Here is a 20,004-nt window from a genome sequence, read left to right as displayed (position 1 = left end):
ACTTCAAAAAAGTGTCTGAACTTATTTCAAAAAGGGTATATGAAACATCCAGTACATATTTTCTAATTCTATATTCGCCAGAGGCTAAAAGTGATAATATAATGGCCTGATTTCACCACTTACTAAGATTTTAGGCTCCAGTTACCAACCACATTTAGACCTTTAAAGAGCTAATTCTGCACACTGCCACACCCCTTTCCAGTTTTGGTTTTTGTTTGGTTTTTTTTTTTTTTCTTTAATTGTTTTTGGTGGGTTTTTTTTTAATTCCTCAGTAGTCAAAAAAATAACTGGAAATTATTTGTACTCTGATAACCCATAACATAAATGGCTCCTCTGGCCAGTGAGTATATGTGCACTGCTAAGAACCACTAGAAGAATTGAAGTGCCTTGTGCAGCATGAATTGCACTGTTAGTTGGAAATATTTATATATTTGTATACATATTTCCAAATGGAGGAGAGAAATATAATCCTCCAGTTCACGGTGAGCACACATCCAGGTTTGCAACAGGGAACCTGTCATACCGTAACTGCTCCTCATACACTTTAAACCTGAAAACAGTAACTACTCATGGTCTGTATGGGACGAAGGACTGTGGTCCCCCAAACTGCAGGTATGCTTTAAGTGACAGACACATTACTTCATAATTAGGAGAGCTGCAATATTTTCAAGAACACTAATTTAATTTAGAAAGAGATTCTAAGATCCCTGTGTATACAGAGACAGATATACCAATGCATAATTTTAGCAGATCATGGAGTAAAACATTTGTCTTGCCTTTTGTCTTTTTCTGACATGTTGTTCCCTCTTACAGTAATGGATATTATACGTATTCTTATAAAAGATCACTATGAGAAACAGATGATCACCATGTCCGTTCTAGTGAGGTTTGTCTGTGGACTGACCACTCTTGTAGCAAGTTTCTAGAAGTTGAGATAGGGAAGAGCCCCTGGAAACAGTCATGCCTCCAGGAGAAAGGCACTCATTTGTCTCCCCTGTTCAGCCCTTCAGAATTTCAGTGCTTTTCTAATTTCAGATTTCTCTCCAGTGGGAAAACATACCTTGATGGAAGGGAAATTCTTTATATATGGGTCCTTTTGTTTAAAAAAAAAAAAAAAAAAAGACAGAATAGGAATTGTTCAGTGTGACCAATATTGCTTTTTCTTGTCACTTAAGCTCCTTCCTTTTCTCTTTTTCTTCCAAGGCAACCACATAAGTGTTTAAAATTTATATATAATTATGTTGCTTTACATAAAGAAAGGAGGTTAGTTTTTATTAATATTTACCTCAGGTTTCACATTCTTAAGAGACTTAATAATGTGACATTTTGCTTAAGCGTGAACTATCACACCACCAACAAAATTTAAGAGTTGATTAGTTGTTTCAGTGTAACAGATGTGCAGCCTTCTGGGGTTCTAAACCTTCCTTTTTCAAATGCATCACTAACCTACACAATTAGCAGGAATGATTAAACAAAATTCAATCAGCTGAACAGCAAAAGCAGAAGCACTTGCTTACTAATACCACATCAATATATGTATATATATTGTTTTATGCAAACATTTTGAACTTTTACCTGCCAGTTTATCTCTACAAGTTTGTCTTCCGGTCTCCTTCATTTACCTTTTTTTGCCCCATGCATGAAAAAAAAGCAACAACCACCTTACTCTGGAACTGAAGAAACTGTCTGCATGCCTGATTAAACACAATATGTAAACATAAGTGAGGGGAGGGGGAAAAAAGAGAACTTCCTACCCGTAACAAGGACTGGGATTCATCCTTTGCCTTGCTGTCCCCGGATCCAGGGTAGGGCTGGGTGAGCTGCCCGGCTTTCTCTGCTGCTCCGGCGGGCACGCCCTGCAGGAAGCCCTTGCTCTCCACCGCCAAGCCGTAAATGGGCCGTGCAAGATGGGCAGCTTCTACATTTGGACTATCCCTTAAAGGCTTTGGCTGCTCTTGGCTGACGGACACTGGGGTCAATAAGCCTAAACTGGCCTGCGTGTATGATGGGCTCCCCCGCAAAATGTCTGTTCCTCTCCAGGTCACGTTGCGAAGATCATCACTGGGACCGTCAGTCCAACCTTTCTCCTTGAGCACTTCCTTATCTTCTATCTTTTCTCTCTTCACTATGCTGTCAGATAGGGGCTCCCCCATTTTGGGGTCTGGATTAATCAGACTGTAGACCTTGAGGTCAATTTTTGGCTCTTCCTTGATAGATGAAATGCCGTGACTGTCCTCCCCATTGGCTGTAGTGATGTCCATCTCCTGACAGTGCACAGTGTTGAAGTGCTCTAGTAGTGACTGAGTGTCAACAGCTGTGAAGCTGCACTGACGGCATTTGTAGCAGTTGTGTACTCTCCTGGAATAGAATGAGAAGTGTATCAACATGAAAGTCTCCCTTTGTCCTTCCCTCTTACAGTGGTTTTACCTACCAAGATAAATTTACAGTACAATTCTCTCTAAATAAAGCATGCAGGTTTACTTTGGTGTCTTCTACAATATGGGAAAAACCCTGCTGGTTTTATCCCCTTACTTGCAACAGCCTCCTACTATTCATTCATAGTCCACCACATTATTCTAAAATCCCAGCGAATATTATTGTGTGAAGTTTGTGGTTTTTTTTCTTTTCAGTTTGTTGCAATACACTTTTCACTTTCTGTTGCAGTAGAACACATTTTTTCAACCAAAAACAAATAGATGAGGATAGTCTGCCCTGTATAAAAAATGCACTTCGTATAAGGCAGATCTATGGTAGAAAGCTAAAACGTTTAAAATAATCACTTTGCTTTCTATCAATTTCACATATGCTTTGATTAACAAAGATGATTCTGAATGGAACTCTAATTAACATACAGGTAAGAACACACCAAAGGACAGAAGGTTTTACTCAAGAGACAATACTTGTATGTTCTCTATGGACATTTTTACCCAACTTGAAAAGACGTTGCTCTAAAGAAGAAGCAAAATAGTTGGCTGTGTAACTGGAAGCTGTGTTTTCCTGTCAAACACAGAAATGCTTGGGTATGAGCTGTGAAGCAGTGTAGAATAACACATCTTCCTGTTTTTATTCTAAAAGCCTATATAATACAGCATTGCTAAGTTATGTAAAGCATATGTTGCTACATGAGAACAACATGTTACCCATTTACTCAATCTATCATAGGAACAGAACACTGTTTATGAGCTCTCTAACACTATTATGAATAATTGTTTATAGCACAGGAGCGGTCAGAGCCCTCTGACAGGCTCTGGGCCCCACTGTGCCCAACATAATACCAATGCAGAGTAAAATACTGTCCCTGCCCTTCATCAAATTGTACATAACTCTGTGAAAGCTTCTCCCTACAGATACACTCACACATCCACACCCCAGGCATTCTGAGTTACAACAGCGTTTTTAGCCAAGCTAAAAAACGAGCCCTTCGTTATCCACACAGGACAAAACTTGTACGAGAAATCTGTTACTGCCCTGACAACTCCAATTGTTACAATTAATTCTTTTGAGGCCAAATCTTAGTCTCAGTGAAGTCGATGGCAAAACTCCCATTGACTTCAGTAAGAACAGGATTTGGCTCTCTGTGCATCCGTAGAACTGGAATAATACACAAAATGTCCCTTTTAGAATATGATAGTTTAGAAGGGACAACTTGCCAAACTTAGTAAACCCCCTTGTCTTCCTTCTTTCCTTTTGTTGGAAAAACAAACCATATGTTATTTACATTGTCTGATTTTCTTGCACAGTTGGGTCAGCATACAGACATGAGTACACACTCAGATTCAAGCTTTTTCAGCCCTTGTGCAGTATCAGTTTTCTTTTTTGTCGTTTTCCATACTTATATTCATTTTAAGGGACTAGATGGGCTCATCCAGTTATGCAAAAATTAAAGTCAGCTATTCTCCACACAGCCTTATGGCAACAAAATCTACTTGTGGGAGAGCAAGCCGCGGGTTAAAATCCTGTTCTGGCTGTGTTCCTTTTTCTTCATTCTACAATTGCATTTCATTAAAATCAGCTTGTCTCTCAATGCGACACTAATATATTCTCTCTTGCAACTTCATTCTTTTCTAAATTGAGCTAAATTCTCTTCTGAATCAAACAGGAGAAAAAAACAAAAAAAAAAAAAAGAGAGAGAGAGAGTGCTATCTGATCAAAACCATTCTATAAGTACAAAAAAAGCCAAGTTGTAGAGGGTCAGCCCTGTAAAGGTGGGATACCATCAGGCAAGGCCAAGCTAGACAGGGGCTAGTTATTTTAAAAGCCAAGTTAAACACTTGAGAGTGTTTCACATGGAGAGTGTATGTGGTTCAGCCATTAGCCCCACTGGGGGCTAATGGCTGAACCACATACACTCTCTATGTGAAAGTTTATCAATCCTTTGGGAGGCTACTTAGCCCTAAGTGTCTGTTGTTTAACTTGGCTATTTCAATAGCTAACCCCCTTTCCTAACTTGGCTCTCATCTGCAGATATCACACCTCCAAACAGCTGATCTTTTTCTGCCTAACTTGTTGTTTTTTTTTCTTTCCCCCCTGCTTCCACGCTGGCTAATGTTTTTGATCAGGAGCAGTATACATCACAGAAGTGGTACCACACTTCTGAGGCCACAAATAAATGCTGAATATTAGACACAGTTGTAACTACATGGCTGAGGCTCAGTTAAAATTGCCTTTATTACAGTAAAGGTTTGTTCATTTAAATTATTCATGATTGCCTTAAAGAGAGTCCATGCAAGCATTCCTTTATTTTTTTCACAAGAATGTGATGGACACTGTGATGTGGAATAGATGAGAACTGATTTAAGTAGATAGCAACCCAACAGGCTTTTTTTCTCAGTACATACTTTTCTAGTATGCATTAAAAAGTAATCTCTGTCTGCCACTGACATCATAAATCTTCATACTTCACATGGGTTTGTCCTGTATATTATTCTATCCCCAAGCTGCAAAAAGTAAGCTAAAGTTTGGAACTGTCCAACGTAAGTCATAGTCTCAAATAATAAAATAGTAACTATCATCAGCTATTAGAGAACTTCTGAAAGCTGGAAACCTATCCCTTCCCAGAAGAAGGCAGAAAAAAAAATGTTTTCATCTCTGGCTGTTTTCACTCCACCCTGATAGCAATCAAGGAACCAAGTTGGCAACGTTTGATTTCTTTTCATACTAGAATGAAACCTACTCCGTGTTTCCAAAGGCCCAAGTTACACCTAGATTCGTGCACAAAGTTCCTCAAAACTAAGCAACAAAATTTTTAAAATTCAGTTTTTCAAAGTACACAATAAGCACTCCCATGCCTTAAGTGAAAGTTAGACTTTACAGCTAAACCACAGCTATACCATCTGAAACTACGACTTCAGTAGGTGCATACAGTGTGCTGGTATACAGCAGATCAAAGGAGAGATGTTTGAGGCAAATCTCACCATGGAAAAAAGTGATGTAAATGAAGAAGGAAACAGCATTCTCCTTTTTGTGATCTTGCTTATACACCACTCAAGGAAACTAACAGCAAGCTCCAGCTATAAACTGGCATTATCTTCACTTTGGAACTGGGATTGACAATGTCATCCCATTCTCTGATGTCACTTACTATTATTATTTACAAAAAAAAAGACGTGATTATTCATGGACATTAAAACATTATGGCCCAATCCCAAGATTAAATGTCAAGAAATTCAGGCCAAACCTTTGCTGCACTGTTACATTCTGACAATTTAGTAAAATCCTATTGTTATTTGTTTGTACCAAAATACACTTGAACTGGGTGTCTATGAGATATAAAGGATTTTCCCTTGCAAAATCTTGAAATTGGAGAGATTAGATGGAGGTTTTTTAATGATTTAAATGTTCTTACACAAGCTTTCTAATAGGCTGTGATACTCCTACCCAGTTGTTAATTAAGTCTTGCTGACATGCTTCAAACTACTCTGAAGTATTACAAGACACCAACTTCTACAAAACAAATTTTCATTACTTTTTGTTTGTTTGTTTGTTTGCTTTTTAATTACCAGAAGATATTCATGGGCTCTAAGGCATAGAAAATATTCTGGATGAGGGTATGGTTGATGTATCACTCCCATTTTTTTGGATGTTTTGAATTTAATCATGACAATAATAAATACTAGTATTTCTCATGAAGAAACAGGCTTGTAAGAACTTTTACTATTGGAATGGATGCTGCACTCAGGCTTGTAGGGAACAGAAAAAAAATTAAAAAGAAACAGTGAGTAAAACAAGCAAGAAAATTCACGAGGGTCAGAAAGGGGAGAACGGGCAGAGGGGAGAGTAAGGCTGAGATGAAAGGAGAGCAAAAGCCACTGGCAAGAGCAAACAAGCTCAGAGCTGTGAATTAAGGTGTCAGAAGGATGGCAAAGGTTCTCGCAGCTGCTGCTATTGTTCAGAGAGTGAAGGCTCCTGCTCTGCCGAAAAAACGGCTGCTGGTGGGCCTCAATTTACCCTTTTGCCCTCAGTTGGCTTCTCTGGGGAGTATCCCAAAGGCTCCACATTTCCATAATCTGTAGGTCTAAGACCCTGTACTGGCTTGTGTTGCCTGACAGTGAGAGGAGGCAGCCCTGACACCCTTGTCCCTGACTTCAGCCCTGGTGCTGGGAAGGCATGAGCCCAAAGCACCTCTTTGGCCTTTACCCCATTTATCTTTAAGAGGTAAGGCATTAATTTTAAATTAACTCGAAATTAATTCAAAAGAGAACCCTACATAACTGCTGTCATCCACATTTTAAACCTAATTTATTAGAAAAATGCCAACGCTTGTATTTCATTTGAATCTGTTTTATTTTTATATTTTGCAGTTGTTTAATTAATTACCCCATCTTTTTATAAAAGAAGCTTAAAGCATTTTTCAGCATAGCATTTTTAACTGAGCACTGATCAAATGCTTTCTGTCAAAGACTGTTTTGACAAACAAGGATTTACATGAAAAATTCCAATTTTTGCAAAAATGAAAAAAACATAGTTCTCCCTTAACTTTGAGAAACATTAAAGAAAAAAAATCAAACAACAAAAAACAAGCAGCAATAACTAACAAAAAAAAGGCACACAAAAAACCTCCAACTCACACTTCTGCAAGAAGTCTTTTTCATTTTTAAGAAAGAAAAAAATGAAAATTTAATTATTTTGGAGCAAGCAAGAAAATAATCTCTAGACTAAGTGATCTGACATGCAAAATGTTCCTACTCAGTATGATTTTTATCTAAATTACAAGTGTTGGGATGTTTTAGTTCACCAAAATACCCGACACTTTTGAGGAAAAAATAAGCTTTGCAATGAACATGAGTACCTGAATCCTCAGAGGTATAATGGAAAATGAGTAGCAGCAGAATTAGCAGAAAATGGAGGCCAATAAACATTCTGGGGATTTATTTGAGTAAGCACATTTTAGTGTAGTTTAAATACAAGCAAACTCAAGTGCAATGTGATTCATTAACTTCAAATTGAACTGAACAGCTCTCAAATAATCACATCAAGAAATACTGAATGAGAGTTATGTACAAGCACACGTTTTTGTAGACAGAAAACTTGGAAAGAACCACTTTGCAAGTTCTAATACTGTAATAAATACATGGCTACAAAGGAATAATATTGAGACGTAGAAATTATTTTGGTTAGCAGATGTAGTGAAAATGTAGGTGTAGTGCCAAAAGGATACACAAAAAGAGAAAACAAATTAAGCATGCTGCTCATGCATATGACTCAAAACCGAAAATAATCAAACATGTAGACAAAAAATACATGAACCAAAATCTAAAGTCACCTCGGATACTCACAGATTATGAAGGGTAAACTCAAATATGTGAAAGTCACAACACTTTCTGGCACCACATTAATGCTTAGTATTATATTTAGTACCAGAATCCATTCAGCTCCTTATAAATGGATGGATTTTAGATATATGCATATGTGTAGCACTTTAAATATATCAGAAATACATAACATGTGGCATAATATCTTTATTGACATAAACTATGATGAAGCCACAAAGAAGGCGAGCTAAGATGTGAGCTGATTCTACATGTTTCTGTGTGTCACATAGCTCTCTAGCACTACTGTTTTATAGATGTGCTACTTTTTCAAATCTGAACTATTCTGCATCTTTACTTCATAAAGTACAAAAAAGGGAAAGAAAATGCATATCCAATGCATGTAAAACTTCTACTAAAAAAAATACTGACACCAATAAAAATAAAAGCTGCAATGCCTGAAAAGTCATTTTTTTCCATTTGTTTTACTTTGACAGAATGAAAACTAGGTTATGCATAGAAGGCAATAAAACCTGCTGGTGTCTTGCCATTACAGAGCACTTACCATAAACTGAACTAAATTCTGTGATTTCAAAGAAGATGCACAGCAGGAGGAAGCAGTAGCAGTAAACGCAGTAAAGAAACAACTCAAATTAAAAAGGGGGGAGAGCAGGAAAAGGTGAAAGAAGTTGGCAGTTATGGGGATGTTGTACTGCACTTTAATTACATGACATCCTCAGGATCTGTGATAATGTTGTAGACTGAACACTTGAAAAAAAAACGTTGTTTGAGGGTCTTAAACAGACTAGACTAATTTTAGACAAGTTGAGATTTGAACACTTAAATGTATCTCTTGATTTTCCAAAATGCAGTTCCCCATTACAACTGCCAGAGCCGCAGGGTGCTGAGCCCTCCAAAGCAGAAGCTGCTGCTATCCTGTCTCTGACTTAGCACTTAATTTTGAAAGTCATGGCTTCCCCTTTCCTTGGGAAAAAGGATTTTTACTAGGCATGCTTGTTAAAACTTAAATTACCAGCTGCAGCAAAATAAAAGTTTTTTTTTTTTTTTCAGTCAAGGAGCCATATCAATCTTCCAGTTATTTAATCACTAAAAAAAGATCATACCATGCCCCAGCGGCGGACAAAGTGCTGCCTATGGAGTTCTTCAGCATGGCTCAAAGCTGCTGTAATAATGCTTGGAACTTAGATACCACTTTTCATCTTCAAAGCAGTTTACAAACATTAACTAATTAATCCACACAACATCCCTCAGGCCCACTTGGATCAAAAATGGGGCACTGCATGCTGGGACCTGAATCCTCCATGGGCCCTAGCTCCAAATTAAAGATGAGCAATCTGCTCCTTTTTATTTTTTAAATAGACTCCTGATACGTTGCCAATGCAGCCCTCTGTTGGGCAACATTTGGATGCCCCCAGCTTTAATCTCTATTAAGTATCATGCCCCAGTCTGCCTTTGTTAATTTTGGATGTCTTGGAATCTATTAAACGTGGCACAGTTTCTCGAGCTTTTAACAAAGCTTTAGCTTTGAAAATGCATCTTCTTTTGTCTTCATACTAGCTGGCTTCCATGCAAAGATCTTTTAGATGAGATAGATACCGAGTTTTCCGTTGTTGTTGACGCATTAGCCTTAACTATTAACATATTCAGCATGGTTTGCTAATATTTAACATTGCTTTTGCAGCGGCACACAACTGCTGCTCTTTACAAAGCCTAAGAGCCAGCTCCTCCTCTGATGTAAACTGGACTGCCAGTTTACAACAGCCCAGGAACTGACCCAAGAGGTTTAGCAGGGAGTTGGCTGCCACTATGACATTGTGTCAGACTGAGTCAGGAGACTGGCTGCATCCACCTCCAAATAGGAACATTAGCGTTTAAAATAAATAGAATGACACTGTAAACCAGCAACACAAAAATAAGCATCTGCAAAAGGATCTTGGGGAATGACATCAACAGACAAAAGAGTGTCTGCTCCCAGTGTGAAACCAACACCAAAACAGCAGTGGAATGCTCTTAACTAATTATTGCATTGCTGGACTTGGGAATGGAAAATACTACAAAAAGGTAGTACATTGAAGCACTGTTACAGAGCATGAAAGGATTCATAGTCTGTCTTGGAAAGTAAAGCCATTTGTGTTCCCCAGCTGAATGAAGATGCCAGCTTTCTGGTAAAAAGCCTAAACTAAAATAGTACCTAAAAGATTCTGGGTGGAAAATAGTTGACCAAACCTCAAATATGCTGGAACTTCAGCATCTGCACATAAATCCAAATCTCTCTCTTCTTTGCACAGGTTTAAATGTATAATTAAATCCACCAACTTAGCTGGTGATTTTCCAAAACAAAGTGGATGTTGGACTGGACTCTGGCTGTCAAGATTTGTATCTATATGCATTCATATTTTGATTTCTGGTTTCCTCAGATGGTTGGGGAATGGCGACATCTAATTAAGGAACTAAGGGAGGCCTGTTTGTTTGGATTCCTATCATCAATCATTTGAAACTTCACCATACCTGTAGTGTCGGGAAATCTCTTCTTCCACCTGGGTGGTAAAGTCACATTTGGTACATGAGTGTTCTTTGTTCTCCTTGAGCGTCAGCGGCCCCTCTGCCCCTGGCAGGGCGTTTGTTTCTGGTTTGACATCAGATGCTTGAGCTTCGTGTGCATTCTCATAGTGGAGCAGGAGAACGTCCACGTCAGGAGTGGAGAATGAGCACTGATGGCACTGGTGTTTGACTCTAGAGCTTCCTGTCACCCCTGGAGACAGGTGCAAAAGCAAGAGAGCACAGTGGGAACAATTACTTTTTCTGCAAGCAAACGGGTAAGTAATTTCTCCAAGGTGCTTTTCTGGGCTGCAGAGGCCTCGGGGACAGAACTGACAGTGCTTAATGGTACATTTATGAATGTTGTGCAGCTGCTGATAGTGACGGAGAAGTGGGCCCACCACTATTACATCGGGGCCATGGCTCTTTGAGTACCTAAAGTCACAGAACTGACAGTTGTAGCTTGTCACCATGCTGTCCTCTGCTCCTTTGCTAGTCAAGTCTTTCTTTTTTGACACACTTGCACCCTTTTCTGTCTTTGTCACTAACTCCCCATCTGCATTTTTGGCTAGATCATTCTGGTTAATGACAGATCCCCTAGAAAGCTTATCATTCAGATCTGAGTGAAGGCTTCCTGCCTGGCTTCCCCCATGCTGTTTGCTGTAATGTTCTAGTAGTTTCAATGAGCTGGACGATTCACAGCTGAAACTGCAAAATTTACACCAGTAGTAACTGGTTGTATCGGTACCATTTTGTCTAGAGGAATCTATTGGCTTGATGGGCACCGAATATCCAACTGGTGTATCATCTCCTGCTTTTACAGTGATTCTGTCTTGCCACTTCCCCAAGTCTCCAGAATCACATGGTCGAAGTGTAGGACTGGATTTATTGGAGTTTTTCTCTGAAGTTTTACCAGAATCAGAGGAGGGAAGGGCTGCTTTCATTTTGTTTGGGTGAGTCTGTAAGAAGTGTTGCTCTAGTTCAGTGGAGGAGTTGCCCATGTAGGTGAAATTGCAGAATTTGCAGCGGAAGTACTTGGTGTTGCCTTGGCAATCTGGAGTTTTCCGCCCAATTCCAATAAAGGTTCCACCTAAAGTAACCTGTGAATAAAGAATAAATTTATTTTAGCTTCACTATAGATTTACTGAAATAACAAGGAAGGGGAAAAAAAGATAAATAGAAGGCAATTAATTCATAAGCCTCTTTCATTAGCCATCACCATTGTAAGACAGCAGGCATATAGCCTCATACATTTAGCATTTGCAGCTGAAGACTTTGAAATGTTTCATACAGCTGCATATACACTCCATATGAATTATAAATTAATTATAAATATGTGCTCCTTATTGAGGCACACATACACAATATGATCTTAACATTGTCTCACAGGACTATTCCTTTCTTCACTAAATCTCTGAATCACGTCACTGATAGAAGATCAAATTTCCATATTCCTGCACACTTTGATAGGAGGCTTTGTTGGGAGCTTATACCAGGTGTGGAACAAAAGAACAGGGCCTCAGTCTTTTTCTTCAATCATATTCATGCTTGCAAGTCCAAGAGAATTGCTTTCTAAATGAAAGTAAACAATAATTAAATTTGAAGCAATAAATGCAGTTTGCTGGGTCAGAGTATGACCAATTCTTATGAAGATTATTCCTACAGGAGTATCCAGTATCTGTTGGGATGACTTTTAACACAGCCATAGTGGCTGATGTCTGAAAATCTCAAAGATTACTCAGTGCAGACATTCTCCACGGAAATCTTCTGTTAGGCACAGAGATCGATTTAGTAAAACAAGGATGGAAAAGCTACAACAGAAAAATGGCATGTAGCAAAGAAACCTACCACACCCAAGTCCATGACATCACTAATTAAAAAAAAAAAAAAAGGTAGGTCTACTTAACTGCTCTCATCATCTCTGAGCAAAACGGTCTGCAGGAAGGAAACAAGATTTCCAGGGCTTTTGTTATTAAACCCTGCATTCTCATAGCACACACGCCTGCCCTTCCTAGGAGTGCACCACACCTGTCATGACATCAGGGGAAGATTTTCTGCTCCTGTACAACTGGTTGCAAGGCCAAAGAACAATCTCCTAACAAAAATACCATCATTGCTCTACTTTTTTTCCTGAACAGTAAACAGCGTACAGCATCCAGAAGATAATTCCTCTTTACACCTGAAATCCAGAGATATCTACTCCTTTGCTACCATCCAGTTTACAGCACTACATCAAAAAAAGAAAAAAAAAGAAAGTCAACTGTATCCTGGGTTGCATCAAGAGAAGTGTGGCCAGCAGGTTGGGAGAGGTGATTCTCTCCCCCTACACCACTCTTGTGAGACCTCACCTGGAGTACTATGTCCAGTTCTGGAACCACTATTACAAGAAAGACATGGATGTGCTGGAACATGTCTAGAGAAGGGCCATGAGGATGATGAGAGAGCTGGAGCTCCTCTCATGTGAGGACAGGCTGAGAGAGCTGGGGTTGTTCAGTTTGGAGAAGAGAAGGCTCCGAGAAGACCTTCTTGTGGCTTCCCAGTATCTGAAGGGGTCCTACAAGAAGACTGGTGAGGGACTTTTTAGGATGTCAGGTAGTGATAGGACTAAGGGGAATGGATCCAGGCTAGAGGAAGGTAGATTTAGATTAGACGTTAGAAAGAAGTTCTTCACTTCACACTTCACACTTCACACTGCGAGACACTGGCACAGGTTGCCCAGGGAGGTGGTGGAAGCCTCGGTCCCTGGAGGTTTTAAGGCCAGGCTGGATGTGGCTCTGGGCAACCTGATCTAGTGTGAGGTGTCCCTGCCCATGGCAGCGGGGTTGGAACCTTGAGGTCCCTTCCAGACCTGACAATTCTGTGATTCTGTGTGATTCTATGATCAAGGACATGGATGGAAGTTTCCTTGTGCCCACACTCTCAATTTTTATACCCAAGAGATGCTGTACATGGAACATAAAAGTTTCCACACTTTTTGGGTCTGATTTCTCTTTTCCCAACCAGTAAGTGTATTACTATATTGCTGCAGGATTCAGTTTTAATGCATTAGGCAAATGGTGTGATTATTAGTCTTATCCTCCTCAACAGCTGTGCCACAAAGAAAACGTGATCACTGCTCATTCAGCATCACACCATACGGAAAGACTCAGACCTACAGAGAGCATGAAATGTAAACATTTTTAAATGCATATAATATAAATGTCTTTTAGCCATTTAGCTCAGAAAATGAGATGCTATCCTTCTGCATCCCATCAGAACTGAACATGCATATGAGTGAACGAGTTGCTAAATCATGATATAAAGAGCTGCTGCTATTCAGCCTACAATTCTTTTTTTTTCTTTTTTTCCTAAAGAAAGCACAATTCCCATGTGCTAGTTAAAACTTTTTCTTAAATAAACTGAAAACTGCTTTCTGTTTGTTTAGGAAATGTATCTCATTAGGCAATGGTGAGTCAGGCAGCCAAAGAGCTGAGACTTAGTTGTAGCAACATTTTCACTTAAACTGGGGCTCCCAAGTTCTGGTATCAAGTTATGAATTTGGGTTTGAAGAGGTTCTTTGGAAGAGTGATGTTTTAACAGACCTTCTGTAATACAGAAGATATTTTATTAAGTCCATTCATTTTATGGAGAGAGTAAGAACTGGAGACAAAACCACGCTGAGCTGATCCACTGACAACAGCAGGCTTTGGGCCTGCTCCACAGTATCTGGCACTTCAGGTCTCCATTCACTGCATTATTTCAATGTTCCATGTCTAAATGGTGTTGAAAGACAACTTAAAGAAAGCGCTGATGGAATTACAGTAAACAGAAAATAACAGCAGCTCGCTGCATGATTACATAAGTTGCAAGGTGATCTGGTTTTGCTCATTTAATTAGATACTTCTGTTTGTTCTATGCATCCACAGAAAACTGGCCAAAATGCTTTACTTTAAGTGGCTCTAATGAGTAATTACATCCAGTACCCTCAGCTGTCCATTCACAGAACCTAGAGATAGCAAACCTGTTTTGCAGACACTCTGCACATACCAGTTAGAAACTGAATGACAATAATCCCAGCTGCTGTTCATTGCTAATTACTTTTATTTCTGTGTGCTGGAAAAACATATAATTAGCACTAGTATTTTATACACTGGACTGGAAATCACATCATTTCTGTAACTTGTGATAATCCTGCTCTCAGTGGCCTACATACCACATTTGTATCCCATGCTAACACATCCTTCTCTGCATCACAAGAGGATAAAATAGAACCAAGCATTCTATTTGTGTTAATCTCTTGCAATAGGTGGGGACATACTTACTTTACAGCATTGCAATGTGATTACCAATTATTGGGTTGGCATCTCCCTGACTACCCTGCTACGATTTAAAATAATGTGTCCTATTAGGACAGAATATATGTGAAAGTAATACAGGGTTATCTTGATGATATTACACTCTAAAGCCATTTTGAATGCACAACAAAACCTACTGAAAGCATTCTTGGGGGGTCATCAGGGTAAAGAGATCTGAGGAACCTGTATTCCATACACAGAATTTGGGAGAAGCACATGAAGTTATGCTATAAACTGAAGAAGTTTCATCTTTCAGACAGACAAATTTGGAAAAAGTCTACACATTTTCAGAATCATCTGGATTCATGCACTCAAGTCTTGTCTTGACTTTCCGACTTTTCAGTTACATTCCCTATCTCTGTGTACATGCACTCAACTCCTTCGCTGGGTTTGTAAACCCTTCACTGGGTATGTAAGTGTCCTTAACCTCCTGCTCCCACTTACCTGCCCCAGAAAGAGGAGAAAGGGGAAAAAATATATATATATACATACACATATACACACACCCTAGAAATCAATATTCACATTTCTGTATGTTATCAGAAGTGACAGGTTCTCCTGTTTAATTCCCTATTTCATTCTGATCCCAGCCAAACCTGACTTTGCCTTGACTGAGTTACACTTTCTTAAGTAGACACCCGTCCCCAAGATAAAGAAGAAGAAACTAAACAAAAGCAATCCCATGTTTCTGCTATTCTTTTAGAGCAGTGGAGTTCAAAATACCAGATGACATAACTAGTGGCAGCCACAAGTACAGGGACAGTTTGCACTGAAAATGTAAGAACACCGATAGATCAACAGTTCCCTCAATAAGCACAGAAGAAAATCAATCTTCATAATTCTGTTTATAGAGAACCTAATATGCAAGGTATCTGTTTGGACTGTGGAAACCTGATTTAGTTCTTTCTTTCACTATGGCTTGCCTGTGAGACCTTGGGATTATCACTTACTCCTGCAGCACCACATTAACAGCAATATAGTTGGTATTATTATGCTGTATAGAGGAAGCTGAGAATGAGTTCTCCATCACAGCGTTCAAGATAGTTGCACTGATAATCTTCAAAAATTACTTTTCAAGGCCATGTCTCAATCTGGGATTAATTTGAAATATATTTCACAGTGAGATTTCCTGAAACTCAGAAACTGTTGATTAAATTCATTCATTAATGGGAGAAATTATCAAAATCTAGAAGTCTGGGAAAGAATTCACCACAAGGATTGAAGTTCTCCTCATACACCATGCATATTTCCAAAAATAGCCAGAAGAGGTAACACAGTAATTGACAATGTTTCAGAACGTACTCTTTAAAGCATGTTGGCAAGTACCTCAACAAAACTCTTCAACTGCACTATGTGTTTCCAACAGTTATGTCTGTATTATCTTAATTAGTCATTGAAAACAATGATTTCATTGACTAGGTGGACATGAGTAAGCAGAGTTTTTTAATGTGTCTTTGATATTTAATCTGGCCTTGATGCACATATTGCCCCTACTCTAATCCCCCACCCTCCTTTTCTAAGTTACTATGCTGAAGTAGTTTACCCATACTGCTTACCAAAAATGAAAATTACCAAGGAAGACAGTCTGCCAGCTCTTGTAATCATGCAGTTCATGAAGAAAATTCTACCAGCAGAAACTAATGGCCTATATCCATCAAGAGATTCAACCACAAGGCTTACATGCACAGGGTAAAGCTATCTTTCCCCTCCGGCTTATTCTGCAACTACTGATTAGAAACTAGACCGACCATCTGCATAGGAACATCAAACATTAACAATTTTTTTTTTTTTAATTACCTGGGTTACATCTTTGGCTAACCAGGAGGTGAAAGGCTCCAAGGCTCCAGATCTCTTACCAATCTCCTGAGCCATCCAGTCTGCCTTTGCCAATTGTTCTTCTAATCCTAAAACATTTTCTAATGCTCCTATTTATTCATTTGCTTTGTGCAATATAACATCCAGAACATTTTAACCATCCCACATTTATGAAGTTCTTCATGTTGTGCAGGCCAGAACAGATTCTTGGCTTTTGTGCAAGTTTGTGTAACACCACCCAGTTCTTTAACCTTCTCTATGGAGAACTCACTCCCTCTCATTCACTCTCTCTTTTCATGTAAAACCAGAAGAATCTTCAGTGTACTCTTAAAACTATTTATTGCACTGTGATAGGTAGACATAACTATGTTGCATAAGTGAGGCAAAGATTCGGGGCAAACTCCCAGCTTTCTGGGCAATTTGCACTTAACAAGAAAGCAAACATTTGGGTCACCATTAATTCAAGATGAGTGCATTCTTCTCAAGATTTATTCTGTTGCCGTTGAAGCCAGCATGTTTTTGGGTTTTTTTTACATTAGAATTTAAAAGCTATTTTTAAAATGAAAACTGTGACAGAACAATAACAGGATTTAAAATAATGTCAGGAGACCAGATGTGCAAAAACAGCAGAAGTAAAGAACACAGAATCAAGACTTCCAGTGCCAGGTAACGCTAGTAGATTAATATCTAGCACCTAAAAGAAGCATCATCCCTTCTGTTCTCTCTCTGTATAGACAGAATTACCAGACAGTTCCATGGCTACTGTAAACTCACACAGCCTCATAGACTATGAGGCAAACTTGCACTGATATACACCAGAAGAAAACCTAGCTGCTTTCCTTTTTCCCCAGCAACTGTATTTTCTGAGTTCCTGTCATTTCTGTGGGCTAGGTTAGCAGCTTATATCTTTAAAATTATCAGTGATTATTACTAGTCTCACTAACTTTCTTCATTAGCCTCTCTTCCAACACTACCAGGAATATCCCTGCCATAAAGATGAGGAATATTAAACATGAACAACACATCACATCACTGGTCCACAGAAAGTGCCCCTGTGAATGTTCTTATATGAAGGTAGTCTACCTCTCATTTCTGTCACAGAGCAAGGGAATGTTTCAGGCACTTACTATTTAGCAGCTCCCGTGCTGTGAACCACTGCATATCATTCTGAATGGTCAACTTGCTAATGTCTCCACAGAAATGTTATAAAAAACTTCAAGTAACAACATAAATCACTAGTTACGACCTATAGTCAATACAGAATTCAGATGTCTACAAGTGCTGGCCACAAGTGCTTTTTCAACATAATATATATACATATGTATGTACATATATATAGAGAGAGAAAAAAAATACAAGAAAAAAGAAGCACATGTATGTATGCATACTCAGATGGATGTATATATACAGGTGTTTTACCACCACCAATATCTCCACCTGCCACCATTTCTTTTTCGTATCAGTGGTTTGAAAGAGATATCTGATGCCTTTGTTCATAAGCTGTGACTGCCTCAGAATTGCAGGCAGTCTCCAGGCCTGACTGTGACCCAGAAATAAGACTCAAAATAAACAGGTATGCACACATAGAGATGCAACACCCAAGATAACCTAACAGCCTTCAGTTTAAGCAGGGACCTCAGGGAGAATCAACAATGCAGCTGACAGATGAAATTGGCCTTCTGGGACACATCACAGTTTCATGCAAGTTCTGTTCTAGTACACCCTTCAAGATCCAGCACAGCTCAGTCTAGTTTGAGATCAGGATACATCACAGCCAGCAATAGTTACTCTTTTTATTTAGATGTAATTCCTCTTTTATGGACAGTTGAGATAAAGCCAGTAAGACCCAACAGTATAAAATTTCAATCCATTTGTCTAAACATGTGAGGAAAATGAAATTCATTCACATATGTGTTTTCATTTGCTGGTATCTAATTAGGTCCCCATCTTACCTTGTAGGGAGCCCACTTGATGACAAAGTTGAACTTTAAGATGGCTTCATTTCTTACTAATACAATAGTAAATGCTGTACTTGTTTATGCCTCCAGTCTAGATTTTCACAGTATCTGCAGGAGCTCCTTTGCCAAAACCCCCAAAAATGTAGAGGAAAACGTTTAGCATGAGAAGCAACGTTGATTACATCTGTACCCTTACTGACTCCTTACACTTTTTTATTTTTAGTTTTACCTTCACAGCTTCATATTCAATCAAACTTCTAACATAGGAGTGAAGGATAAAAAGCAGAAGCTTCTAATAAAACCACTGGTTCTCTTTCAGCTGAATCCTAGTTAGACCAGACTTTATACTAGTCACACACTTCTAACATGAGAACATAAAAGCTGCCAGATTTGATATATTGAAATCCAGACCACCAAAAAACACATGTGCATAAATCCGTGTCAGCACATAGAGCTCAGAACACTGACTTATTAAGGAAACAAAAGGAAGAGTTTTACACACTCTGCATGTGTGGGCACTTCTGTCACTTCCTAAGGCACAGTGTAACCTGGTAGCTGGACAGCCACAAGTGCTCTTAGATGCTGTGAACATCCTGGAAAAGTTGTTACCCATATTCATATGCAACAAAGAATCAGGCTGAGTGGTATAGGAGAACTCTTAGTATACTGGATGTCTAGAATAATAAAAGAAAAAATTCACCACCAATCTCTCATTATTCTGTGGAATAGTTAGACAATATAATACTTTCTTATTTTTTCAATATATGTCCCCCAAATTCACAAAACACACTTAAGAAACTTTTGGATGTCTTTTATCAGTCTATGGCTTTTCAGAGATTTGTCTTATATGGCAGTTTAATGCCTAAAACCATGGGGAAAAAATCAAAATGAGAGGGTTGTATTAAATTAAAAAAATCACTTTTTGCTGCTTTCAGAAAGGAGTTTGAATGTCTTAATGGCTGAATATAAGAAGAGGTAGGTCTGCTCCAGAACCACAGCCATGCTGAGCAGGAAGCTCCTCAGAGGTGGCACACACAATGTGAAGCTGCCTGGTCTCAACCATAACAACTGCTGAGCACTGCAGTATGTCTTTATTCCTGGTTGCATGAATACCCTTCTCCCTTGAGACGTGCCATCTGAAACCTGAATGCAGACATTTCTGTTCTTTCTTTGAGGGACACTGTTTTCTTTTAAAATGCATCAGGAAATGGGGTCATGCTCCCTTTTATTCAATAGCCTAATGGCTTGAACACTTGTTCAGGAAACAGGAAAAGTAGGCTCCTTTCCTTGCTCTGTCAGAGGGGATCCAAGCTTGCTTCTTCTACCTCACTACCACCCTTAGCTATAAGCTGCTATGTAGAAGACAGCACCCTCCAACCTTTCTGTTGAAGCTGTCCTACTTACCACTCATAAAAAAATCTGGGGATCAAAAAAAAAAGACTCCTGCCTACTTGCCTGCAACTTGCGTGTCTCCAGACCTTTCCATATATATTAAGGAGTCATTAGATCAAACACAGAAGGAGACTTAATCATAAAGCAGTAAAGCAAAGTTTGTCAGCATTATAGGCATTAGTCACCTGAATTTCACTT

The 20,004-nt window shown here is 39.0% G+C and overlaps 1 protein-coding gene across 3 annotated transcripts in view; it reads right to left on the bottom strand.

The window, feature by feature from the left end:
- Nucleotides 1–20,004, bottom strand: part of TRPS1 (transcriptional repressor GATA binding 1) — a 170,535-nt gene that overhangs the window by 138,398 nt on the left and 12,133 nt on the right. For all 3 annotated transcript variants that reach the window (XM_054385498.1, XM_054385496.1, XM_054385497.1), the window contains exons 3-4: nt 10,278–11,407; nt 1,755–2,358 (exon numbers count right to left, since the gene is read on the bottom strand). In XM_054385498.1, coding sequence (XP_054241473.1) covers nt 1,755–2,358; nt 10,278–11,407 — 1,734 coding nt within the window. The remainder of the gene's footprint in view (nt 1–1,754; nt 2,359–10,277; nt 11,408–20,004) is intronic.

This window comes from Indicator indicator, chromosome 12 (assembly GCF_027791375.1).
Source record: "Indicator indicator isolate 239-I01 chromosome 12, UM_Iind_1.1, whole genome shotgun sequence".
NCBI lineage: Eukaryota > Metazoa > Chordata > Aves > Piciformes > Indicatoridae > Indicator > Indicator indicator.
Note: the sequence above shows the minus strand (reverse complement) of the source record. Positions and strands in the feature narration are given on the sequence as shown.